Here is a 27653-nt window from a genome sequence, read left to right as displayed (position 1 = left end):
TCCAAGTGGCCTGAGCCTCAACTCTTGGCCAAAGTTGACCCTCCCACCCACCCTGCACACACTCCCACCCTCCAGTAATGCCCCCCTCCCCAGGAGTCCTTGCTATGCATCTCATACACATAGCAAAATCCCCACCCCCCTTCCCGATTATATAAAAAAACTAAACAGATAACTTACTTTCTTTAAATTATTTTTAAAGTCTCTTAAAAGATTTTGACGTTTAAATACTTCCTCTCTTCTGATATATTAAACATCAAAAGAATCCCACAATTGTTTGAGAAAACCCTCCATATTTCAGTTCCAGCAAGAAGAGGGAAGATTTACTATTCCAATCAAACTAATCAAAAGGTGGAGAGGCCAATACAGAAAGTGTTCTGAATCCTTCACAGCTTCAACACATTCCCACCTCTTTAATACCAGTAAAAACTATAATAAAATAGTTGAATGTAAGAGGCAGCAGGTATAACTGAGGCCCTCCACCACCCTCCCATCTATGTGTTAATATCAATTTATTCCATAGTCCAAGAAGGGTGACATATTTCATAAGGTAAGTAATTTTCTTAATCCAGTATCAGTAGTCAATAAAAAAAAAAAAACATGTGTTTTTTTAAAAACAGGTTTCTTTCCCCCCCGCCTCTTTTTTTTTCACTTAGGAAGGGGTGGAAGTGGTGGAGGAGGTTCTGATGGAAGAGGTGGTGGCCGAGGTTTGTCTGTATTGCCAGATCTGGAGATTCCACCAGCGCGTGGATTCAGATATTCCCCATACGAATGGACAAATTCAAATGCAGGGGGCTGAGTGGGCTGAACCCCTTGGGCACTCAGCAGGGAGTGAAGCATATTCACAGTATCTTGATAGTCTATTGCTTGGGTTGCGCTGTGTCCATTAGCCCCACTAGCTCCTTTATCCAGTTTCATATGAGGAACTCGAGTTTTACAGCTGGGCTGTGAAAATGAAAGGCCACTTGTGTCTGAGCTATGCCCAGGCATCTGGGCCATTGAAGGAAGAGGAGGGAAAGGGAAATTTAAGGAAGAGGGTTTAGTGCTCTTGGCAATCTTGGCTGGATGATCAAATACTGCCCCTCCAGTTTCTTCAGGAGGGCCCCTTTTACGAGTAGAGCTCGAAGAGGAAAAAGAACTCGATAAGCTATAGGTTTTATGTGCTAAGGTGTTTGCCTGACTGGCATGTTTTTGATCACCTGGACGTTTGTTCCCAGCACCAACTGGCAGCTGTGAGTGAGAGTGTTTGTGTGAATGATGATTATGATGATGATGATGATGGTTAGATGGATGAATCTTGTGCTTTTCTTTGTGCTCACGGCTCTTGGAGACACTGTCCTCTAAGGAATTGTGCTTATTATCGGCTGTACCATGGACTTTAATGCGCATCTTTATCTCCTCTAGTTTTGACGAGCCAGTTTTATCACCACCAGCCACTGGGAGTCTCATTTTGAGAGCTGTTTTGTCAGACTTTTCCAGAAAAGGACGTTCAGGGTTTTCTGAGCCCTCTATGGGCATTTTCAGAATTACTGAAGAATGGCTGTCATGATGCGACAGGAGATTCTGGGCAGCATATGCATACTGTGACTTCACATTAGCCTCCATGTTCTCTAGCTGCCGCTTTTGGGCTGCCAACTCTTCTGCATGCTTTGCCCGGTATTCTTTCAGTGACACTTTAGCTGACGGCACACTCTTATTACTCGATTTCTGGGAAATAAATGCATTTGCACCATCCTTTTGCAAGGAATGATCAGCTCCTACAAGTGATAAATTCTCACTAGTCCGATGACCCTGAGAAGATTCTAGTTTAAAAGGAGGTTGAGAAGACAGCCAACGCTCTCCCTGCAACATCTCCATTCCAGGTAAGTTGCTTGATGATTCCTCAGAAGCTGGATGAGAAGGCACTGCATTTGTGGTAGAAGTTGTTGACATGCTCATTAAACCTGCAATAGTTGTATCTGAAGAGCTCTGGGAAATCATGTTGAGGATTGTCTGCTCTGAAGTGTTTGTATCTGCTCCTCGGCCATCTACTTTTGTTTTCTGAGCAGCTTGGCATGGCTAGAAGGAAGCAAAAAATTTATATATATATATATATATCCTTCATTTAAAACAATTTATTAAGAAGAAAAATACCAAGATGAACAATGCTGCAACACTGAAGTTCTGGATAGGTCACAGCAAACTCATCCCTACACACACTGAAAGTCAATAAATATGACCTTCAAGAAAAGTAGCAACCAATATCAATATTAGCAGGCAAAACAAAACACTTTAGGTTTAAATAAAATTCTTTTTTGTCTGAGATCAGGACTCGATATGAAATTCTTTTTTTTGTCCAGATCAGAACACGAACTTTGTACCTTATACTTTCATGCATTGGTTGGTGCTCTACTGAACCACGCCTCAAGCCTGGTTTATATAAAATTTATAAGCATTTAATATAAGTGTTTGTGATTATAGTAAATCTTTCAACAAATTCATAAGAATTGTGTGAGGTTTAAGTGTGGTCTCAAGTTTGCTTCTAACTGTGAGGCTTGGAAGACACAATTTTCTGCAACTCATTCAACTTAGGAAGATGAAATTAAGCTTATCAATCAGGACTTGAGAAATCTGAGATTTTGTTTTTGAGTGTTGAAGACTGAACCCATGGACCTGGGACCTGTGCACACTAGGTGTGAAACTTACCACTGTGCTGCACACTCAGATCCCAAGGGAAATACTTGTATGCAGATACTAGGGCTTGAACTTAGGGCCTGGGCACTACCCTTTGATCTTTTGCTCAAAGCAAAAAGTGGAGTTATAGCTCCATTTTTGGCTTTTTGGTGGTTAACTAGAGACGAGTCTCACAGACTTTACTGCTCAGGCTGGCTTTGAACCAAAATCCTCAGATCTCAGTCTCCAGAGTAGCTAGACTGACATGTGTGAACTACTACATGAGGCTCAAGGAAAAAATTCCTTTTTTTTTTTTTTTTGCTGGTCCTAGGGCTTGAACACAGGGCCTGGGAACTCTCTGAGCGTTTTGTTCAAGGCTGGTGCTCTACCACTTGAAGCACTGGAAGCTCTACTTCTAGATTTTTGCTTGTTAGTTGGAGATTAAGAGTCTGGAGCCTGCCTAGGCTGGCTTCAAACTGCTATTCTCAGATCTCAGCCTCCTTAGTAGCTAGGATTATCAGAAAGAGAAATATTCTTAGGCAAGGGAAATATTCTTAAGCTTTCTACTGGATGCTGGGGTGTGGGGCAGGGGGTGGGGGGGTGATAAGGTAGGAGAGAAGAGTGCATTGTTCCAAGACTTTGAAAAATATAGAAAACAGAATTTTGTAACTTTGAACTCCAACGCATACAAAAGTTCTACACTCATTTCAAATGTAGGTTGTAATTTAGAGCCAGCCTGTGTCGACAAATCTTCAAGACTCAGCTATAAATAACCAGCAAAAAAAACTGGAAGTGGAGGCATGTCTCAAACAGTGGAGACCCAGCTGTAAGGTTAAAAAAAAAAAAAAAAAAAAAAGAGCAAGGGCCTGGGTTTAAGCCCTAGTACCATCCAAACAAACAAACAAAAAGGCAATCTTAAACAAGGTACCACTAGCATTAACCTCATAATTATATTTATTTATTCTTTTTGATCAGACACCAGTACTCTGACTCAGAAAAATCATGTTTCTTGAATAGTCTCCATACATAAAAATATTCAGCCACATTAGAGGTATGGCTCAGTGGTAGATTATCTGCCTAACAGGCATGAGGCCCTGAGTTCAAATCCCAGAACTACCAAGAAAATAGTCAATGTTGATGACCAAATAATCTCATAATGGGATAATGGGTACTGCACAACACAGAGCAAAACCTATGACCAGCTGTAGCCACTCACTTCTTGGCCAGTATCCAAGCTATGAAGTCATGATTATTGTGCAACTACAAAAAGGGAAATTCCAAACATAAGGCACATTCTGGTATATTCACTAGTACAGTAAAAGGAACAGGTTTGATAGGAATAATTCTTACCCTCCAGTTCCGAATGCGTTTGAGCCTGCTTGGAGTTTTCTCCAGAATTTGTAGAAATTCATGTGTCAATTCTACAAATAAAAAGTCAAGAAATACTCAGAGAGACAAAGGTAATAAAACAAGAATAACCTCAACTAACTATTATCTGAGTCAAGTTGCTTTTGGCCAGACACATGACAGTCCAAGATCAAGTGCTTTTCAAGGTCCCTTACTCTAAAACTTACCATCTAAAAGTTCCAAGGTCACTGTGGCGTCAACATATTCCCACCAGTGCTTCCCGTCAGTTGAGACTGGGATCTCCCAGTTGGACCACTTGCAAGCCAGATGGATGCAGACACAGGCCACTACAGGAGGTGTGTACTGCAGGCTAAATGTGGTCAAATGCAGGCTGACACCAGAGGGAAGGAAACAGAGAGTGGCATGAGCTCTCAATTCTCAACCCAAAGCTAAAACTCTCCATTATTTAAAAAAAAAAAAAAAAAAAAAACCCACAGGAGAGCAAGAAGAGAACTAAGAGAACTATCCTGTGCTGTCTGATTCAGCACTCAATATAATGGTTTAACAACCCTTCTAAATTTCTTATTTATCAGTCCACAAAGGAAAGAGGAAAGGGTTAGGTATTCTAGTTTATTGATATATTGATTTCTACACCATTATCCATGCCTAGAAATCAATGTTTATTATCTATTATTCTAAGAATAAGCTCAGAACTTAAGGGAATTATGTGTGCATATTTAATTTAATCACCAAATCAAATAATAAGTACCCCAAAATTATTTTTGGGGGGCGGTCATGAGGCCTGAACACTGTCCCTGAGTTCTTCAGCTCAAGGCTAGTGCTTTACCACTTGAGCCACAGCTGCACTTCCGGCTTTTTATGCTTATGTGGTGCTGAAGAACCGAACCCAGGGTCCCATGCATGCAAGGCAAGCACTCTACCTCTGAGCCACCTTCCCAGCCCCCAAAATTATTTTAACTCTTTTTCACAGACTTTCCTGCCTAGGCTGGCTTTGAACTGCTATCCTCAGACTTAAGTAGCTAGGACTACAGGCATAAACTACCAACAATGGATTGACTCTTGTCAATTATAGTCTTGTTCTACTTAAAATAATGAATAAGCAAGTCACAGTGTCTAATTCTATAATACCAGTTCCTCAGGGAGTAGAAATCAAGAAGGTAGATATACATGACCTGCCCAGGCAAAAAACTGGTTAGAGGCCATCTCAACCATAAAAGTTTAGGCAAGCCTGGCCCCAGTGGCTCACATCTGTAATCCTAGTTACTCCTGAGACTGAGATCTGAGAATCACAGTTCAAAGCCAGATGGTGCAGGCAAGTCTATGAGATTGTTATCTCTAATTAATCTCCAAAAGCCAGAAACAGAAATATAGGTCAAGTGGTAGAGTACCAGTCAAGCAAAAAAAGCTTAGGAACAACATGTCCAGGCTCTGAGTTCAAGCCCCAGTACTGGCACCAAAAAAAATCAAGGCATAGTAGTGTCTACCTATTATCTCAGCTATGCAGGAATATGAAATAGGAAGCTCATGGTCTAAAGCTACTCAGGCAAAAATTAAAACCTTAATGGAAAAATAATAAAAAGCAAAAAGTGTATAACTCAAGTGGTAAGAGTACCTGCCTGCAAGAACAAAGCTCTGAGTTCAAGTCCCAGTACTACAAAAAATAAGTATATAGCCAGTACTGGTGACTCACACCTGTAATTGTGGCTACTCGGGAAGCTAAGACCTGAGTGAGGATCATGATTCAAAGCTAGCCCATGCTAGGCTCATATCTATAATCCTAGCTACTTAGGAGGCTAAGATCTAAGGACAGAGGTTCAAAGCCAGCCCAGGTAGGAAACTCCATGAGACTCTATTTAATACTCAGAAAACTCTGAAGTGGCACTCTGGCTAAATGGTAAAACACTAACCTTGAGCAAAAGAAGTGCAGGGATAGTGCCCAGGCCCTGAGTTCAAGCCCCAGTATGGGCACACACAAAAAAAGGAAATGAAGCCGAGCGCCAGTGGCTCACGCCTGTAATCCTAGCTACTCAGGAGGCTGAGATCTGAGAATCCTGGTTCAAAGCCGCCTAGACAGGAAACTCTGTGAGACTCTTATCTCCAATAAACTACTCAGAAAACTGGAAGTGGTGCAGTGGCTCAAGTGGTAAAGAAATGAGGGACAGCGTTCAGGCCCAGAGTTCAAGCCCCATGACCAACCAAAAAATAATAAATAACAATAAGTATATGAAGTACAAAAATACATAGTGTATTTCAAAATTATTAAGTTATTAAAACTTAACTTCTTCAGCTGATAGTTAAGGGCACTTTCAATTTTCTATCAATAAACAATACTGGAGGTGAAAGATGACAGCAATCAAGTGTCCTGGTGGCTGAATAATGCTAGCTTTGAGCAATAGATGCTCATAGACAGTGCCCAGGCCCTAAGTTCAAACCTCAGGCCAAGCACACAAAAACAAACAAACAAAACCCAGAAACACATTCAGTGGGTGCTGGTGGCTCACACCTGTAATCTTAGCTACACAGAAGGTTGATATCTGAGGATTGCAGTGGGAAGCCAACAAGGGCAAAAAAGTCCTAAGACACTCTTTATCTCCAATTAACCACACAAAAACCAAGTGCGTACTCCGGCTCAAAGTGACAGAGTATTAGCCTTAAGCAAAAGAGCTCAGGAACAGCCCCCAGGCCCAGAGTGCAAGCCCGACAACTCAGAAAAATAATAATAATAGCAAGCAAGTCAACTGGCAATGCAAACTATATACTAATTAAAAAAAAAAAAGGTACTTTAGCCGAGTGCCCGTGGCTCATGCCTGTAATCCTAGCTACTCAAGAGGCTGAGATCTGAGGATTGCAGTTCAAAGCCAGCCCGAGCAGGAAAGTCTGTAAGACACTTTTATCTCCAATTAACCACCAGAAAACTAGAAGTAGCGCTGTGACTCAAGTGGTAGAGCACTAGCCTTGAGCTGAAGAGCTGAGGGCCAGCGCCCAGGCACAGAGTTCAAGCCCCACGACTGACCAAAAAAAACACAAAAAACTTTAATATTAACACAATTAATTTGGGTACATAGAAGAAAAAGTCTTTTAAATCATCTTATTCACTACAAAATCCATTTTGATTTTAGTCATTGTCACTGAAACATAAGTTTACATGAACTTTCAAAGTTGTAATCATGTATTTTTTTCTTTATTGGTGATAATGGGATTTGAACTCAGGACCTTGTATTTGCTAAGGCAGGCCCTATACCACTAAGTTATATCACCATTCTTGTTTTCAGATATTTTAAAGTGAAGATTAGGTAGGCTATCAAAAAGTCCCTACTAAATAATCACCTTAACATATTAAAAACACCATAGAAAGTGAAGTACAACATAAAAACTGCAGAAAATCCAATATTCCCTAGGGAAATGTCCTTAGCACATTGTATCAGAGATTATTTCCAGATTGCTGAGTTTTAGCTCACTAAATTGTTCTACATTCTCCTCAAAAGGTGCTAATTCCAACTTAGGTAAATTTTATTCCAAAAACAGAAAGGGAAAAAATTAAAATATAAACCTGTTTGTTGCCATGAAGTAAGATGTCTGTGCTAAATCCTTGCTTGCTAAAAAAAAAAAAGAACAAAGGAAATAAGTTTAGTAATTTATTACTTGCAAAGTACTACAAAAACAGTAAATGAAACAGAAATACAAGTAAGTGATCTAACACTACACTAAGACTGTTTTTGATTGACTATGCTGGTACTGGGATTTGAACTCAGAGCCTCATGCTTTTTCCACTCAAGGATCTACCACTTGAACCATACCTCCTGTCTAGCATTTTTGGCTGGTTAATTGGAATAAAAGTCCTTTGGACTTCCCTGCCTGGGCTGACTTCAAATCAAGAGCTTCACATCTCAGCCTCCTGAGTAGCAAGAATTATAGGCATGAACCATAGGCACTCCCCCCCCCCCCCCAGTTTTTTGTTTTGTTTGCTGGTCGTAGGGCCTGAACTCGGCCTGGGCGCTGTCCCTCCGCTCTTCAGCTCAAGGCTAGCACTCTACCATTGTGAGCCACAGCACCACTTCCAGCTTTTTCTGCTTATGTGGTGCTGAGGAATCAAACCCAGGGCCTCATACATGCAAGGCAAGTGCTCTACCACTGAGTTACTTTCTCAGCCCCCCAAATTTTTATTTTAATGGTAATAATTATGCTTCCAGGGTTGGAGACTTAGCTCAGCTAGTAAAGGACAAGCCATTGAGCAAAAGCAAGCATCAGAGATAGTGAATTCAAGTCCCAGTCTCAGACAAAAAAATATATATATATATATTATATATATATATATATATGCTTCCAAACCTAGGAACTCAAACTTTATTCCATAAGCAAACATTGAGAAAATTGTTTAAAATACAATTGGTGAGCATGGTCCCTAGAGTTCAATTCAGTATTTAGAGAAGTACACATTTTTTTAACCAGTAACACAGATTCTGATGCAGAACTCACTGAGAAACACGAAGCTAAGAAATGAATAATAGGATCTGGTACCAAGGTCAGAATCCAGAAAACTGATATAAAAATATAAGTACGAAAAAGAAAAAAAAAAGCTTGAGTAGTGTTTAATTCCTGAATCATACAATGACATCAACTATTGAATATATTACACTAAAAAAACAACACATTCTCCTTCTCCCCCTCAAAAAATACCACCATACTTTATAGAGTAATAAAGCAAATTTTTCTTTAAATCATGTCTTTTCAATATTAACACATATCCATATACATTAGTAACATATATCTGTTAAGCCCCATCCTTGCTCAATATAAATTTTTTTTTTTTTTTGGTCAGTTGTAGGGCTTGAACTCAGGACCTGGGTGCTGATCCTGAGCAGTTATTGCTCAGGCACTGTACCACTTAAGGGCCATAGTCCCACTTCTGGTTTTTGAGTGGTTAATTGGAGGTTAAGAGTCTCACAGAGACTTTTCTGCCTGGGCTAGCTTTAAACCATGATCCTCAGATCTTAGCCTCCTGAGTAGCCAGGATTACAGGTGTAAGCCACCAGCTCCTAGCTCATTTTAATACATTTAAATATACATTACTTGGGAACCTTTAGGAATTTCCACATTAAACATATTATTAAAATATTAAAATATTCTAATATTAATATTAATTAATATTTTAACATTAATATTATTTAATATTAATATTAATTAATATTTTAATATTAAAATATTAAAACTGAGCTGGGTGCCTATTCAAGCCCCAGGACTGGCAAAAATAATAAATAATATATAAAATATACCTATCAATTTAGTATATAAAACTCTAACAGCCTCTTAAATAGATATTTATTTATTAAATTATATTTTCTTTTTTTGTTTATGTAGCACTAAGGAACCAAACCCAGGGCCTCATACACACTAGGCAAGCACTCTACCACTAAGTCACATTCCCAGCTTCCCTGTCCCCCCACGTTGTTTAAAACAGATCAAACCCAGGGCCAAAAGTATGACAGGCAAGCACACTACCACAGAGCTATATATGGACAGACTAGATATTCTTTTTTATAAGAGTGAGGTACTGTTTTTTACTCAGAGCCTATCACTTGAGCCACAACCCCAGCCTATAGATAATCTTTTTCTTCAGAGGTACTAAGGTCGGAACTCAGAGTTTGTGCTTTGCTAGCTAGTCCCCTACAATTTGAACTATGTAGCTCCAGTGGCTTTTTGCTGGTTATTTTGGAGATGGATTATAGCCAACTTTTCTGGTCAAGCTGGCCTTAAACCATAATCTTCAATGGAATAAGAAGAATTGAATGCTGGGTGTAGCTCAAGCACAGCGTGTCTAGCTGGGCACTGGTGGAGCTCAAGCACAGTGTGTCTAGCTGGGCACTGGTGACTGATGCTTATAATCCTAGCTACTTAGGAAGCTGAGATCTGAGTATCATGGTACAAAGCCAGCTTGGATAGGAAAAGTCCATGGCTCTTATCTCAAATTAAGCACCAAAAACAAAACACACACACACACACACACACAAAACAACAACTAGAAGTAGTACTGTGGCTCAGAAGGTAGAGTGCTAGCCATGGACAAGCTTCAGGAGCCAGCCCAGGCCCTGCTTGAGTTTGAGCCACAGGACAGGACAGGACAGGACAGGACAGAAAGGAAGCAAGGAAGGAGGGAAGGAGGGAGGGAGGGAGGGAGGGAGGGAGGGAGGGAGGAAGGAAGGAAGGAAGGAAGGAAGGAAGGAAGGAAGGAAGGAAGGAAGGAAGGAAGGAAGGAAGGAAGGAGGGAAGGAGGGAAGGAGGGAAGGAGGGAAGGAGGGAAGGAGGGAAGGAGGGAAGGAGGGAAGGAGGGAAGGAGGGAAGGAAAGAAGAGAGATAGAGAAGGAGAAGAGAGGTAGAGAAAGGGAGAGAGGGGGAGGGGGAAAGAGAGGGAGAAAGGGAAAGGGGGACGGAAGCCTGCCAGTCATGTGTGAAGCCCTAAATTTAATTTCCACTGCAAAAATATGGTAATAATTAAATATGGAGAACAAGGTTTCATTTAACTATAGGTACTAAAATTGGAACAAAACAGAAAGTCCTGCCAAGAGATTGTCAATTATCAAAAACAATTCCATACAGTCATTTGGAGGGCCTTTAATCAACCCTAGAATTAAGCTAAGATCACCCACTTCCTTAAGATTCCCAATGGAATCCAGGCATGGTATGAAACCTTTAATCTCAACTATGCTCAGCTACTTGGAAAGCAAGAGGATAGCAAATTTAAGGCTGGATAAGGCAAAATAAAGTAAGACCCTGTCTTGAAAACAAAATAAAAAATAAAAGAGTTAGGGTGTAACTCAAATGACAAGTGTTTGCTTGGTAAGTGACAGGCTCTGGGTTCAATCTCCAAGACACACACACCACCATTAAGTATTTAGGGCTTTGGAGACTTCAAAACCTGCTATTGGTTTGATAAACACCTTCAGCCTAAAGAGAGGCTAATTCTCCTTAACTGGGAAATCATCTAAAATCATTAATTATAAGAATCATAGGCAGGGCTGGGAAGGTGGCTCAGAGGTAGAGTCCTCACCTTGCATGCATGAGGCCCTGGGTTCAATTCCTCAGCACCCCATAAGCAGAAAAGGCCAGAAGTAGTGCTGTGGCTCAAGTGGTAGAGCAGTATCCTTGAGCTGAAGAGCTGAGGGACAGTGCCCAGGTCCACAATACAAGCCCCACTACCAACCAAAAAAAAAAAAAAAAGAATCATAGGCAGTGCTGGCATCCTAGCTACTCAGCAGCCTGAGATCTGAGGATCACAATTCAAAGCCAGCCAGAGCAGAAAAGTCTCCTTGAGACTTTTTCAAAAACTGGAAGTGGAACTGTGGTTCAAAATGGAGGAATGCTAATTTTGAACAAAGGAGCTCAGGTATAGCACCCAGGCCCTGAGTTCAAGCCCTATGAGTGCCAAAAAAAAAAAAAAAAGCATCTTAAAAGTCCAAGTCAGACTAATTATTCTGGTAGTAGGCCTTGCAATACAACTTTTAGCCAAAACAACTGTTATGTACTTGTCTACAGCAAAGAAATTTAAGATAGCTGGGATTCCTTACCTCGAACTAGTTGGGTGCACTTTACCACATGTGTATGTGGGTGATCGATTGTTAGTTCAAAGCCTGTATGTAAGGAAAAAAAAAAAAAAACAGCTGGTTAAAAAGTTACTCAATACATTTATACTTCTTTGGAGTTATTAAAAGCCTTCCTTTTTTACCTTCCCTAAATCGCTGCGGAGGGGCTAATAATCACACAAAGTATACAGTATATTCTCTGAACTGCATTTTCTCCTATAAATTACTTACACAGCTCTCCAAAGAATTGATTAATCTAGTTAACATCACAAGACTGATGGCTATGATAGCTCAAGCATACAATCCTAGCTACTCAGGAGGCTGAGAGGAACATAGTTTGAAGCCTGTCCAGGCATTAAAGTCTGTGAGGGCTGGGAAGGTTGCTCAGTGGTTGAGTGCTTGCCTTGCATGCATGAGGCCCTGGGTTCAATTCCTCAGCACCACATAAGCAGAAAATGCCGGAAGTGGTGCTGTGGCTCAAGTGGTAGAGTGCTAGCCTTGAGTGAAGACTGAGGGACAGCGCCCAGGCTGAGTTCAAGACCCACAACAGACAAAAAAATAAAAAATTTAAAAAATTTTAAGTTTAAATTAAAAAAAAAAAGAAAGTCTGTGAGATTCTTATCTCCATTTAACCACCAGAAAACTAAAAGTGGAGCTGTGGCTTAAAGTGGTAAGAGTGCTAGCTTTGAGCAAAGGAGCTCAGGGACAGCAGCCAGGCCCTGAGTTCAAGTCCCACAAACAACAAAAATAAAAATTAATTAAAAATCACAAAAGCACAGAAAAATCAAAACACAAGTATTTTTAGGAGCAATCACTTGGGGCTGGGAATGTGGCTCAGTGGTAGAGTACTTGCCTTGCATGCATGAGGCCCTGAATTTGATTCCTCAGCACCACATAACCAGAAAAAGCTGGAAGTGGTGCTGTGACTCAAATGCTAGAGCACTAGCCTTGAGCTGAAGAGCTGAGGGACAGTGCCCAGGCCCAGAGCGTTTGCCTTGCATGCATGAGGCCCTGGGTTCAATTCCTCAGCACCACATAAGCAAAAAGAAAAAATCCAGAAGTGGCGCTGTGGCTCAAGTGGTAGAGCGCTAGCCTTTAGCTGAAGAGCTGAGAGACAGTGCCCAGGCCCAGAGTTTAGGCCCCACGACAGGACCAAAAAAAATAAATAAATAAAAACCCTCAATATTCATATACACATGCAAAATACCAGCTGTACCAATAACTAAAAACAACCAAACAAATAAACAGTCTTAGAGCTTGAACTCAGGGTCTTGGCATTGTCCCTAAGCTTTTTTTGCTCAAGGCTAGCTAGCACTCTACCACTTGAGCCACAGTGCCACTTCTAGATTTTTCTGTTTATGTGATACTGAGGAATCAAACCAAGGGCTTCATGCTAGTCAATCACTCTACCACTAAGCCACATTCCCAACCCCAATAACTTTTTAAAATTTCATTTCATTAACACGTTTCATGAATCAATCTTTCAAATATATCTCATAAGTTTCTACCCTTCTTAGAAACAAAAAAAAAAGATAACTCAAAAGATTAAGAAAGCTGGCACCAGTATCTCACATCTGTAATTCTAGCTACTCAAGAGGCTAAGATCTGAGGATCACAGATCAAAGCCAGCCCAGGCAGGGCTGAGGCTTTTATCTTCAATTAACTACCAAAAAGCAAAAGTGAAGTTGTAACCAATAGGTAGCACATCAGCCTTAATGAAAAAGCTAAGCCCAGCACCCAGGCTCCAACTTAAAAGCTTCAGTTCCAGTACACACACACACACACACAGACACACACAGACACACACACACACACACCCCTCCCTCCCTCCAAAATAAAAAAAATTCCCTATTTGCTACCCATCATTAGATTTGTCTATTCAACCCTAAGACTTTCACTGTTAGCCAAACACTGGTTACCAAATTTAAAAGCAAAATATTCTTATCCAACAATGACTGAAAGACTGAAATAATCATGGTAAGAAAACGTTCCTAGGGCTGGGAAGGTGGCTCAGTGGTAGAGCACTTGCCTTGCATGCATGAGGCCCTGGGTTCAATTCCTGAACACCACATTAACAGCAAAAGCAGGAAGTGGCTCTGAGGCTCAAGAGGTAGAGTGCTAACCTTGAGCTGAAGAGCTCAGGCTCAGCACCCAGACCCAGACCCAGAGTTCAAGATCCACAACCAACAAAAAAAAAGTTCCTTTGTTTTGTCACTATCGGGTTAAAAAGTACTAAGCATAGGGAAAATAAAATAAAAACCTCAATAACTGCTGTTTCAAGGGTCAACTGTCCTTCATTCCCTTTAAGATATAGTCCAGGGTTAAATTATGAGTCTATAACCATCCTTATTTAGAAACAAATTTAAACTTGGCAAACATCTTGCCAAAAGATTTTATTCATTTTCTATTTTATAAATATTAATATCCAGTCATTATGCCACATATAATTTTTTACATTTAAAAACATAATAAACTTACCTAAAGTCTGCAAAATTATGCTTTCCAAAATCACTAGATCTTGAACTTGCTGCAAGTAAGCCTACAGATGAGAAAACAAATTATTCTCTCAAAAGGCACACAATATAAAAATTTAAACAATTTTAACATACTATCCCAGGAAAAGTGAAACATTAAAATACATTCCTTATACCTATCCCAATATACAGTTCCCTTTATATAAAAACAAAAACAAGTCCACTTCCACCTTTTCGGTAGGTAATTGGAGGTAAGAGTCTCCATACTTTCCTGCCCAGGGTAATTTTGAACAGTGATTCTCAAGATCTCAACCTCCTGAATAGCTAGGCTCACAGGTGTGAGCCACCAGGGCCCAGCTCAATTTTGTTTTTAATAAATCTAACAAGGCTTTATGCTAGTGTTCTTTTCCATCTAGAGGATAAAACATCTTTTCCTGACCACCTCATAAGAACCAGAAATCAACTGAGTAATTAATGTAAAAACATTTTGAAGAATGTTAGTACTTAGATGTGGTTTGAACACAAGATGCCCCCCCCCCCCCCCCCCCCCCCCCCGCGCAAAGGTTCATGTGCTTAGTATAAATTGTCAGCTGGAAGTAGCTAAAGTGGTAGAAAACTTGAGTACTAACAAGACCCTAAATTAAGTTCAAACCCCAATATCTTCCCCTCTCTTTCTCTGTCTTCCTCCCACCCCCACCCATACCTATACACACACAAAGGATTGGTAGCAGCTGATGAGCTTTTGGATAGTGATTACATCATGAAGGGTCTCTGTATCAGTGGACTTATTCATTGATGGATTCAGAATTTGATGGCATTATTAGGAGATGGCAGAAACTAAGAAGTAGATGAAGAAAGAAGTCCCTGGAGGTATGTTCTATAATAGTGTACCTTGTCCCTAGCACTCTCCATCTCTTGTGTACCACAAAATAAGTGAGCCACTTTGCTCTAGTACAGGCTCCTCACCATGATGTTCTGCACACACATGGACCCAGAAGCAACACAACCAAGTTGACCATGGACTGAAACCTCAGAAACTGAGCCAAAATAAATCCTTTTTCCCTTAAATTGTTTTCTCAGGCAGTTTGTTATAATAATGATTAACACTTTGTTTTGTTGTATTTTTGTTAATTCTATGAACTAGTCTCAAACCTAAACAACAGTACAGAACAAAAAACTGTTATCTGTAATCCTAGCTACTCAGGAGGCTGGATTTGAGGATTATGGTTCAAAGCCAGCCCTGGCAGGGAAGTCCATGAGACTCATCTCCAATAAACCACTCAGAAAACCAGAAGTAGGGGCTGGGAAGATGGCTCAGTGGTAGAGGTAGAGTGCTTGCCTTGCATGCCTGAGGCCCTGGGTTCGATTCCTCATCACCACATAAGCAAAAAGAAAAAAAGCCGGAAGTGGCGCTGTGGCTCAAGTGGTAGAGCGCTAGCCTTGAGCTGAAGAGCTGAGGGACAGCGTCCAGGCCCAGAGTTCAGGCCCCACAACTGGACCCAAAAAAAAAAAAAAAAAAGAAAACCAGAAGTAGCTCTATGGCTCAAGTGGTAGAGGGTTAGCCTTGAGCTGAAGAGCTGAAGGGGTGAGGTCAGACAGCGCTCAGGCCCAAACAAACAAAAAAAAACCTTTGTTATCAATAAGGGCTATTATTAGTAAGAGGTATTAGTAATCATAGCAATCATGAGGCGGAAGCAAAAAAAAAAATCCCAAATACAAGGTCATCCTGAGCTACAACCAGATACTGCCCCCTAACCCAATTAATAAATGGGTAAAAGACCTAAACAGATACTTCTCTGAATAAGAAAGCTAATAAATACATGAAGAAATGTTCAGCAATCCTAGCCATAAAGGAAATGCACCTCAAAACAAAATTGAGGCACAGGAGGCATGGCTCAAGAGTCAGAGTGTTGGGGCTGGGAAGGTGGCTCAGTGGTAGAGTGCTTGCCTTGCATGCATGAGGCCCTGGGTTCGATTCCTCATCACCACATAAGCAAAAAGAAAAAAGCCGGAAATGGTGTTGTGGCTCAAATGGTAGAGTGCTAGCCTTGAGCTGAAGAGCTGAGGGACAGCTCAGTACCAACACTAAAACAAAGAATTCCATCTCACTCCAGTCAGAACAGAAAGGCTATCATCAAGAACATGAACACAAGTTGTTAGGTGGAAAAAAAGAACTTAACAACTTTGGTGGGGGGGTGGGGAAGAGGAGCTGGTGGGAGGAGGGGAGGAGTATGGGAAGGGATGGGAAGGGGAAACAATGAGGAGGCAACAATGCTTGATAAGAAATGTACTCATTATCTTGCCCATGTAATTGTAACTCCTCTGTATGGTATTCTCACAATAAAAAAAAAATTTAAAAAAAGAGGACTGGGAAGGTGGCTCAGTGGTAAAGTGCTTGCCTTGTATGCCTGAGGCCCTGGGTTTGATTCCTCAGCACCACATAAGCAAAAAGAAAAAAGCCAGAAGTGGCGCTGCAGCTCAAGTGGTAGAGCGCTAGCACCCAGGCCCAGAGTTCAGGCCCCATGACCAGACCCAAAAAAAAAAAAGAACATGAACAATGCTGGGCACTGGTAGTTCATACCTGTATTCCTAGCTACTCAGGAGGCTGAGATCTAAGGATCACAGTTCAAAGCCAGCCTGGGCAGAAAAGTCCATGAAAACTCCTATTGCCAATTAACTGCTCAGAAAAAGCCAGAATTGGCACTGTGGCTAAAGTGGTAGACCACTAGCCTTGAGTAAAAGAAGCTCAGGGGCAGTGCCCAGGTTGAGTTCAAGCCCCAGGACTGGCAAAAAATAAAAGAAAGAAGGAAAGGAGGAAAAGAAAGGAAAGGAGGAAAGAAGAGAAGGTAAGGGGAGGGGAGGGGAAGGGAGGAGGGAGAAAGAAAGAGAGAGGGAGAGAAAAAAAATGAACAAATGCTTTTGAGGATTATATGGAAATTATATGGAAATCACTATGGAGATTCCTCAAAAAATCTAACAGAGGGCTGGGAAGTTGGCTCAGTGGTAGAGTGCTTGCCTTGCATGCATGAGGCCCTGGGTTCGATTCCTCAGCACCACATAAGCAAAAAGAAAAAAGCCAGAAGTGGCGCTGTGGCTCAAGTGGTAGAGCGCTAGCCTTGAGCTGAAGAGCTGAGGGATGGTGCCCAGTCCCAGAGTTCAGGCCCCACGACTGGACCCAAAAAAAAGAAAGAAAAAAAAATCTAACAGAAACAGCCCCATGGTCCACGGATAGTCATTTATAAAACAAAGGTACCTGGCACACCCATGTTCATTACATTACTGTTCGTAATACTCAAGGTATGGAAATAGTTCTTGATGCCCTACATGGTATGGATCAATAAAATGTAGGATACAGATACACACATACATACATAGGTAAACACACACACACACACACACACACACACACACAGAGTGGAATTTTATTCATCCTTTAGGAAGAATAATATTTCATTTTCAGGGAAATGGATGGACCTGTAAAATACTGACTGGAGAAAGCCAAGCTCAGAGAATAAGAATGCATGTTTTCTTCTCTCATATGTAGAAGATAGATCTAAAATATAAACATATTTGAGAACACATACAGGGCTATGTGCATATATACATAATCAAACTGACTAAAAATGGTATACATAGGAGTGAGATTACATGTATGTGTAACCATGTGAACAAGTAACAGGCAGTTCAACAAAATGAATGTCTTGACCAAGAGATGTAGGGACTGAAGAGAAGCAACGAAATGGAAAGAGGAATGGTGGGTGAATACATACTACTCAATGTACATATATGAAAATTGAACTAGGAAACTTAAGGAGATGTGGGTGCGATGGGACAGACTGGGTGGGGAGATGCTAGAAGGGGTTGACTGATCAAGACGCATTGTACATATAAAGTGATGTTAAACTGAAACCCCACTGTACAACCATTTAAAGAAAAAGTTAAAAACAAAAAACTAGTGACTGGGGGGCGGGGGGGAGAAAAGTGAGGGAAGGGGTAACAAGATAGACAAGAAATGTAATCACTACCTTACTTATGTAACTGTACATAACTGTAACTCTGTACATCACCTTGACAATAAAATTAAAATAAAAAAAACTAATGACGCTTTTTTTTTTTTTTGGGTCCGGTTGTGGGGCCTGAACTCTGGGCTTGGGCACTGTCCCTCAGCTCTTCAGCTCAAGGCTAGTGCTCTACCACTTGAGCCACAGCGCCACTTCCGGCTTTTTTCTTTTTGCTTATGTGGTGCTGAGGAATCGAACCCAGGGCCTCAGACATGCAAGGCAAGCGCTCTACCACTGAGCCACCTTCCCAGCCCTAATGACACTTTTTTAAAGAATCCATAACAAAAATTTATCAATAAGAATGCACATAGCATTAAATAAAAAGCTAGGGATATTTATACTTCTTAAAGAGGGAATGGTTTTGGGTGTATATATGCATATAATACATTTCTATAACAGTAGAGAATAGGAAAATATTTGGGATACAGTAAGAAAAACAGAAATAAAATGCATACAGATGCTCATAAGACAGGCAGCTGACTATAATGATTCATTTATGTCTATGCCTCTATGGTCCAAAATGTATCCAAGTGATGTGCTTTCTATGCTCTTGTACGTTTTTCCTTTTTGTTTGTTTTTTTGTTTGTTTTTGTCGATTGCAGGGCCTGAACTCTGGGCCTGGATGCTGTTCATCAATTCTTCAGCTCAAGGCTAGCACTCTACCACTTGAGCCACAGTGCTACTTCTGGCTTTTTCTCCTTATGTGGTGCTGAGTAATTGAACCCAGGGCATCATGCATGCAAGGCAAACACTCTACAATTAAGCCACCTTCCCAATCCCATTTTTCCCTTTTACTACAATAAACTTGCCCCAAAATGATTTTTTTGTTAATAAAAACATTAAACATTTCCTTTAATAGCCTACATTCAAAATAATAATAGTCCATTTAAAAAAAACAACCAATCAGGTAATTAGTACTTACCTCACTCCTAGTATCAGGAAGTGATTCCTGGGGATGGAGACAAGCATGAGCTACCTTGATAACATGCTCCAATTTTTTGGGCTGTTCCTCCACTTTTGCTGCTAGAAACAAGGCTGCTGGAGCCACAGACTGCATAGAAATAAAATATGTCAGACTTATTTTTAGATCAAGATAGACATAAGCAGATCTAACTCTCAAACAAATCAAAAGTTCATTGCTTGCCACTACTTCATCACCTCTCATTTATTATGCTTTTCCCCTACTTATAGTACTAACTTTTCCTCTCCTATCTACTTGCCAACACCAATCCTTCAACAAATTCTACAAGTAATAGTTTTCCACTTAAAATGAGATTCTTAGCCAGGAGCCAGTGTCACAAGACCTGAGGATCACAGTTCAAAGCAAGCCCAGGCAGTAAAAGACTTTAAGATTGCAACTCTTACCTCTAACTGACTACCAAAAAAAGCAAGACTTGGAGCTATGGCTCAAGTGGTATAGCACTATCCTTTGAGCACAAGTTTAGGAACAGGACCCAGGTCAGATTTCAAGCCCCAGGACTAGCAAAATTTTTTAAAAGGAGAGAGAAAAAGAAAGGAGAACTAGAAGAAAGAGAGAAGAGAGAGGAGAAAGAGACAGGAGAGAGAGAAGGAAAGGGGGTGAGGGAGAGATTCTTTCACTTTTTTGTCATTGTTTTGCAGGTCCTGGGCTTGAAATCTGGGCCTGGGTGTTGCCCCTGAGCTCCTTTAGCTTAAGTCTAGCACTTAAGTATTGAGCCATAGCACCATTTCCAGCTGCTTCTGAGCTTAATTGGTGATAAGAGCCTCGCAGACTTTCCTGCCAGGGCTGGCTTCAAACTGTGATCCTCAGATCTCAACCTGCTGAGTAGTTAGGATTTCAGGCATGGGATTACAGCAGCTGGCTCATTGTTTTTTTTTGCTTTGTTTTTCAGACAAGGTCTTGCTATATATAGCCCAAGCTATCCTGGACCTCATGATCCTCCTGCCTCAACCTCTCAAGTAATAGATCACTGTTCTAAGTCACCACACATTACCTGGTTACTGTTTTTGAGACAAGGTCTTTCTAAATTTGCTTGAGATGACATGGAATTTGTGATTCTCTTGCTCAGACACACAGAATAGTTGAGATTACAGGCATACATCGCTACCCCTGAAATGTTCTAATACTTACTTATAATCCTGCTGTTATAATTTTGTAGCCAAAAAAGAAAAAAAACCCACATATTCAATTCACAGTAACAGTTCTTTTTCTTTGCATGTTTCAGTTGTATATATAGTTTGCTATACATACACATACATTCACACACATATACACACACAGAGACTAGAATAAACAAAGTCACAGGAAAATGGGCATAAAGGTATGGGGATCTAGGCATGAAAAACATTTGAACACTAACCCTGAATAGTTATGGGCTGTGAGATACTAATAATGTAGTAAAAGCGGCACAGAACATTTTAGAGAACAAGTGTGGAATTTAAGGATTTAAGAAGATTAATCTGGTTGATGGTTGGGACTAGGAAAAAAAGATGAGATGCACTGAAAAAAAAAAATGTGTGTGTGTTGGGCTGGGAAGGTGGCTCAGTGGTAGAGCGCTTGCCTTGCATGCTCAAGGCCCTGGGTTCGATTCCTCAGCACCACATAAGCAAAAAAGAAAAAAGCCGGAAGTGGCGCTGTGGCTCAAGTGGTAGAGTGCTAGCCTTGAGCTGAAGAGCTGAGGGATAGCACCCAGGCCCAGAGTTCAGGCCCCACGACCGGACCCAAAACAAAAAATGTGTGTGTGTATATGTGCACACGCGCTGCGCGCGCACACACACACACACACACACACACACACACACACACGTGTTTCCTTTGTTTGTCAGTCACAGGGCTTGAACTCAGGACCTGGGCGTTATCCCTGAGCTCTTTTGCTCAAGGCTAGCGCTCTACCACTTACAGCCACAGCGCCACTTCTAGTTTTCTGGTGTTTAGAGAGAAGTGTCTCATGGACTTTCCTGCCTAGGCTAACTGTAGTCCTCAGATCTCAAGACTCTTTTTTTGTTTGGGGGGGGGTCCAGTCGTGGGGCCTGAACTCTGGGCCTGGATGCTGTCCCTCAGCTCTTCAGCTCAAGGCTAGCACTCTACCACTTGAGCCACAGCGCCACTTCCAGCTTTTTTTTTTTTCCTGCTTATGTGGTGCTGAGGAATCGAACCCAGGGCCTCAAGCATGCAAGGCGAGCGCTCTACCACTGAGCCACCTTCCCAGCCCCTCAATACTCTTGAGTAGCTAGGATTACAGATGTGAGCCATCAGTGCCTGGCTTACTAATTTTTGTTTGTTTATTTTGTCGGTCAAGGGGCTTGAACTTAGGGCCTGGGAACTGTCCCTGAGCTCTTTTGCTCAAGGCTAGTGCTCTACCACTTCAATCCACAGCAACACTTCTGGGTTTTGAGTGGTTAATTGGAGTTAAGTCTCACAGGGTCTTTTCTGCCCCCGCTGGCCTCTAACCCAGCTAGCTTCAAATCATGATCCTCTGATCTGGCCTCCTGAGTAGCTAGGATTATAGGCGTGAGCCACTATTGCCTGGCTAAGAGTAATTTTTATACCTGTTAAGAATATAAAATTTTAGGGGCTGGGAAGGTGGCTCAGTGGTAGAGTGCTTGCCTTGCATGCATGAGGCCCTGAGTTCAATTCCTCTGCACCACATAAGCAAAAAGAAAAGTGGCGTTGTGGCTCAAGTGGTAGAGCGCTAGCCTTGAGCTGAAGAGCTGAGGGACAACACCCAGGCCCAGAGTTCAGGCCCTACGACTGGACCAAAAAAAAAAAAAAAAAAGAATATAAAATTTTTAGCTGGGCATCGGTAGCTCATTCATACCTGTAATCCTAGCTACTCAAGAGGCTGAGATCTGAGGATCACCGTTCAAAGCCAGCCCGAGCAGGAAAATCCATGAGACTTATCTCCAATTAGCCACTAGAAAACCGGAAGGGGCGCTGTCACTCAAGCGGTAGAGCACTCACCTTGAGCTGAAGAGTTCAGAGTTAGCGCTCAAGCCCAGAGTTCAAGCCCCACAACCGACCAAAAAAAAAAAAAAAAAGAATAAAAAATTTTCTCTATTAAATAAAAACAGCTACTATAGGGCTGGGAATGTGGCTTAGTGGTACAGTGCTTGCCTAGCATGCATGTAGCCCTAGGTTTTATTCCTTAGTACCACATAAGCAGAAAAAGCCAGAAGTGGCACTATAGCTCAAGCTGATAGAGCTCTAGCCTTTAGCTAAAGAAGCTCAGGGACAGTGCTCAGGCCCTGAGTTCAAGCCCCAAGACTGGCAAAACAACAACAACAACAAAAAAAAAATCTGCCATTACAGGCTGCTTGGGGGGTGGGGCGGGGGGGAGGTAGGCACTTTGTATATTAAATCATTTAAATTCTATCAATTATGAAATAAGTACTATCAATGCACATAAAGATGAGAAGCCTAGGTCATATGCCCAAAGTCATGTAGTTAGTAAGCACCATAGGAAGGTTCCCAGTCTATAGACACATTGTTTCTGTTTGGTGGTGGTGGTGGTGGTGGTGGTGGTGGTGGTGGTGGTGGTGGTGGGTGTGTGTGTGTGTGTGTGTGTGTGCTGTTTAGCTAGCAAGACAAAGATACTCTACTACTGAGCTTCACTACTAGTCCCAAGGGTATTTTGAAAAGTAGGAAAAAAAAGCAATATGCAAAACACTCCAAGTAGTTCACTGTTTTATATTTCCATATTTGAAATCATTTAAGACAGTACACAATTCAATTAATGCCTGGTATGGTAACACACATCTATATAATCCCACCACTCAGAAAGCCCGGCTACACAGTGAGTTCTCCGCCAGCCTGGGCTACATAGCAGAACCACAAGGGCTTCTTAACTCAGCTATAGTGGGAAGCATAAAATAGGAGGACCTCAGTTCAAGCCACCCTGGGCAAAAAAGCCTCCTTCAAAACTACCCCAGCAAAAGGGCTGAAACTCAAAGTATGGCTCTCTCAAGTAGTAGAGTAAGGCCAAGTTCAAACCCCAGTGCAGAAAAAAAAAAAAAAGTTAAAATAAAAAGCCAAAATAAAATGATGTCCAATATATACTGTTAAGTGATAAAGGAAAGTTGCACCAAAATGGTGTAGTAAGATTTTTTTTTTGGTGCCAGTACTAGGGCTTGACCTCAGGGCCAGGGCCCTTAGCTTTTTTGCCCAAGGATAGTGCTCTACCACTTAAGCCACAGCTCCACTTCTAGCTTTTTGTGGTTAATTTGAGTTAAGAGTCTCACAGACTTTCCTGCCCCAGTTGCCTAGCACCATGATCCTCAAATCTCAGCCTCCTAAGTTAACTAGAATTGAGCCACCAGTGCCCAGCCATTGATTTTTTTAATAAAAATTATAAATGCTAGTTTATGTATAGAAAAATGGCCAAGTGCAGTGGCTCACACATGTAATTCCAGCTACTCAAGAGATCAGGAGATGAAAGTCAGAGGCTGATTCAAGTATAAAGCACAAGGAAACAAAAACATAAAAGGCAGTAAATTAGGCTTAGCTACCCAAGAGGCTGAAATCTGAGGATCTCAGTTTGAAGCCAGCCTGGGTAGGAAAGTCAATTAACCATCAAAATAAGTTTAACATGGAGCCGTGTCTCAAATGGTAGAGCTCTAACCTTAAGTAATAAAAGCAGAGGAACAGCACCTAGGCCCTGAGTGTAAGCCCCAAGACTGAAACAAAAACAAAAATCCAGGACTAAAACAAGAACAAAAAAGATGGAAGTGAGCCTTGTTGCCTAGCAAACACAAGGGCAAACTCAGACCATACTACCACCACAATAAAATGTCTGGGATACTCTATATCAAATGTTGATCAACAATTACCTCTGGAGAGTTGTATTACAGAAGAGATTTCCCTTTTACCTTTATAGGTTTCTTTACAAAGTTAAAGTATTACCTTTGTAATGAGAACAAACATGAAAAATGAACAGGAGCTTGACAGGTTAAACACTCTAACTTGAATTTATCACAGCTACATTCATAGACTAGACTAAAAGGGTGTTATTTTATGTTAATTCTAGAACATATCTAAAAATCAATCCTTTAAAGGTCGACAATACCAAGTTTAGCTAATAATTAGATTTTGGAAAAAAATTCTGACTTCCAAAATAAGATCTCCATATTAAAAAATTAACAATGGTAGGTGGCAGTACAAGCCTATAATTCTGTCAGGAAGCAACTGAGGTAGAAGATCAGTTTAAGTAAGGCTGGCTTACACTACACAGTGAAATTTTTTTTCCTAATCTTGACTATCACCAATATCTTACCTTGTAAGAGCTATTGTCTAGCCTTACAGATTCTGTACCTACAGCACTGGAGATAAAGAAAATTGGCCAAAACTTATTGTCCTAAATCCAAAACAAGATTCCTCAAAAACATAACCTTTATAAAACAATAATAAAATGTGACTCACAAACCCATGTGACGTGGTGTTCATCCCATTTATCCTTTATTACCTTGAGATGTTATTAAACAAATATCTTACCTGCAACTGGGTTATCACTATGAATTCATCTCCAAGGGATTGATAGTAATGTTAAATGGGACCATTTCAGGTAATAAAACTGAAAATAGCACTACTGTATTTACAATTCTGTCAAAGGGAAATAAATTAATTTATATTTTTAAAAAGTATTTTATATTTAAAATATCTATTTTTCTCAACAGCCATTTCTTCACTTGTTATCATATATTGTGCCCTCCCCGCCAACCTATCATTCTTTGGTTTTTATCATGATTTTGGAAAACTGAATATACACTTGGCTTTCTATGATCATGTTACTAATGCCACTCTAAAAATTATTAAAGATGAGTTTTCCTTGAATGTTACTCCTCCAACTTTAAGTAATAAATAATCTGTTTTTTAAATTAGGGCATCCACCCATTATAATGACATATTGTATCTACCAGAAATTTAGTCACTTCACAGAATCACTTCACAGAAGTTCTAAAATTTGAATCCTAACTCAGTAGCAAAGACCGACCACAAAATCAGCCATTGAAATCAGTCACAAAAAGAGAAAAAAAAAAAGATACTTACATCTCCAGGAAACTGTGTAAAAGACTGGATCATGTAGAATCGATGCATATATACTATAGCTGTATTGATAGTCAATTGTGAACTGAAGCGGTCAAGTTAAGGGTCAAAAACACACAATTCCCACAATACCATCTCTTCCACCAACCCTCCCCAACAAAATAATGGCCAAACAACAGTAGCTGGTCCTAAGTGAAAGTAACCTTCAAAGTGTAGTTCTGTGGGTTGGTTAGTTTGTTTTTTTTTAAGCGTATTAACTGCAACTGAAAGCAGTTGTCTTCCACACAACAGGTACTTTAATATAACGTACAGACCATAAACTCCTCAGGATGTGTGAATCAAAATGGTACAGAAGGAAACTAAGATCTTAAACCATTTTTTGCCACTTGCATTCCACAACTCATCAGATTTACAAGACGCTCCCTAACCTAGCCCTAGGGTATACTCCACTGTCACTGTCTCTCCAATCTCTCTCTCTCTCTTCCCTCCCTCCCGCACTCTCCCCCACTCTCCATCCCCCTTCTTCTCAATTCCAGCCCCACCCTCACCCCCCACCCTTCTAAACTCTGGCAATTAACTCTTCAATTTCATTTCCTGGTATTCTCAAGTGGTGATCCCCTGAAATGACTTGATATTCATTCACTGAAAATACTCCCCCCCACCCATCACAGAGCCAAAAAAAACCTTTAAAGGCCTTATTTCTAAAGACCCTGTCAGGCACATGAAGTATACAGATGACACAACCCCGAGGTAGCAACAACTTTAATAATATTTTCCAAAATATCTGAACACTAGATCTATGGGTCCGCGTTCTTAGAAACGTAAACCGACATCTTCCTCTAAAATTCTGTACAACTCTAACAGCTACTATTAGAACGTCCGAAAGCCAAGCGTTGTGATGGGAATCGAATCAAGCACAAGACACCATTTTACAGACAAAAACGACCAAGTTTTGACAGATTACTTAAAACAGCTACTAAGAAGTGCGAGGAACGGATTTTTGAGACAGACGCTGGGACACTATATTTCTAGATCACCTTTACAAGGCCTTCCTATATTGAGTTCCCCTAAACTCTTTTAACACAGTAAAATCCTGTAGGACACATCAGAAAGGAAAATCTCCAAGTTATACGGACAGGTCAGAATACAATGAAGAGCCGATAGGGAAGACGGTCTAAAACATAAAGCCAGAAAACATTCCAATTTTCAGCCAGGATGGTGGCGAGCGAGCGGGAAATTGACTCCGCCTCGCTTCCCTCGCCCAAACAGTTTTCAACCCGCGCCATTGTGAACTCTCCCCGGTTTAAAAAAAAAAGAAAAGAAAAGAAAAAGAAAAAGATCCGTTCCTGCCATCTTCTTACTCAATTCGGTCCCCGCCGAATCCTGAGCCATGAAAGCCGAAGCATGGCAGGGCCCACTCCCAGGCCGAAGGCCTAGGCCGCAAGGATACACGAAAAGACGTTGTCCCATCTCCTGGAGTAGATTGGCTGCTTGCTGGCGATAAGAAAGTTCTTTATCTGAGTCCAGGCCAAAACGACGGGATGGGCTATTTTCCAGCTGCTCTCGAGAAAAATACCACCGTTTGTTGTCGTTCTTCCTCTCTCCCTCCATAGTGCTTCAACCAAAAGGCAGCGGCAAAGGCTGCAAGCGCTTCCCAGCGTCACCTAAGCGGCGACACACATCCGCTGTGCCGAGACAACTGCGACGTGACGCACTTCCTCCGAGAATCCGCCGCCAAGTGGTGACCCGCTTCCGCCGAGGAAGCGAAAGTCAGGGAGCCTACTTCCGGGATAGATCTCGCGACACCTTGCCAAGGAACGAATTGAGCCACTCGGCGACCAGGAACTACCTTGAGCCTAGGGCGCAGGCGCGAGCCACGTGATCCTGGAGCAATAGGGTGTCATTAGAAGGTTGGTTTGTGTGTGTGTGTGTGTGTGTGTGTGTCTGTGTGTGTGTGTGTCTGTGTGTGTGTGTGTGTGTGTGTGTGTGTGTGTGTGTGTAATAAAACCACGTCTCTTCGCGCGAAAACTGGGCTGAGCTGCGCAGAGAGGGCGGTGTTGCGTCTGCGCGGGTGCACGCCCTCGCGCCGCGCTGTGGTCTCTCGGAGGGCTGGGTTCTTCCGTAGCTGGTGGTGGAGAGCCTGAAGGAGAAAATAGGTGAGCCTGTCAGAAAACTCAGAAAAAGGCGGGGCCCGCGGCGCACGCCTGTAATCCTAGCTACTTGGAAGTGAGATCCAAGGACCCTGGTTCAAGGTCAGCCCGGGCAGGACTATCCCTGAGACCTGAGACTCTTGGCTCTAATCACCAAAAACTCGGAAGTGGAGCTGTGGCTCAAGAGGTAGAGCAGCAAAAGGAGCTCAAGGACAGCACCCTGGCCCCGAGTTCAAGTCCCAGGACTGACACCAAGGGAGACAGCAGGAAAGTAATCAGACACAGAGTCCCTGCTCTAAATCCAAACGCAAGGCAATTACAAGGTTTCTCAATTGCTGGTAGCAATGTAAGGGAAT

General features: G+C 41.5%; 1 protein-coding gene across 2 annotated transcripts; it reads right to left on the bottom strand.

The window, feature by feature from the left end:
- Positions 1-102: 102 nt before the first annotated feature.
- Ccnt1 (cyclin T1) lies at positions 103-26858 on the bottom strand. Of its 2 annotated transcripts, XM_042677722.1 has the most exons (9): positions 26598-26858; positions 25151-25232; positions 19052-19180; positions 14073-14133; positions 11580-11642; positions 7568-7613; positions 4224-4387; positions 4000-4070; positions 103-2055 (listed from the first exon to the last, which is right to left on the bottom strand). In XM_042677722.1, exons 1-9 carry the CDS (start codon positions 26756-26758, stop codon positions 646-648), a joined length of 2187 nt encoding a protein of 728 aa, XP_042533656.1. In that variant the 5' UTR covers positions 26759-26858; the 3' UTR covers positions 103-645. The 2 variants fall into 2 exon arrangements, 1 of the variants encoding a protein (XP_042533656.1); XR_006147151.1 differs by lacking the exon at positions 4224-4387 and having other exon boundaries at positions 1967-2055; positions 26598-26834.
- Between the last annotated feature and the right edge of the window lie 795 nt (positions 26859-27653).

This window comes from Dipodomys spectabilis, unplaced genomic scaffold, assembly GCF_019054845.1.
Source record: "Dipodomys spectabilis isolate Male_0828 unplaced genomic scaffold, ASM1905484v1 ptg000039l, whole genome shotgun sequence".
Lineage (NCBI taxonomy): Eukaryota > Metazoa > Chordata > Mammalia > Rodentia > Heteromyidae > Dipodomys > Dipodomys spectabilis.
The sequence above is the reverse complement of the archived record's forward strand: the minus strand, read 5'-3'. Positions and strand labels throughout refer to the sequence as shown.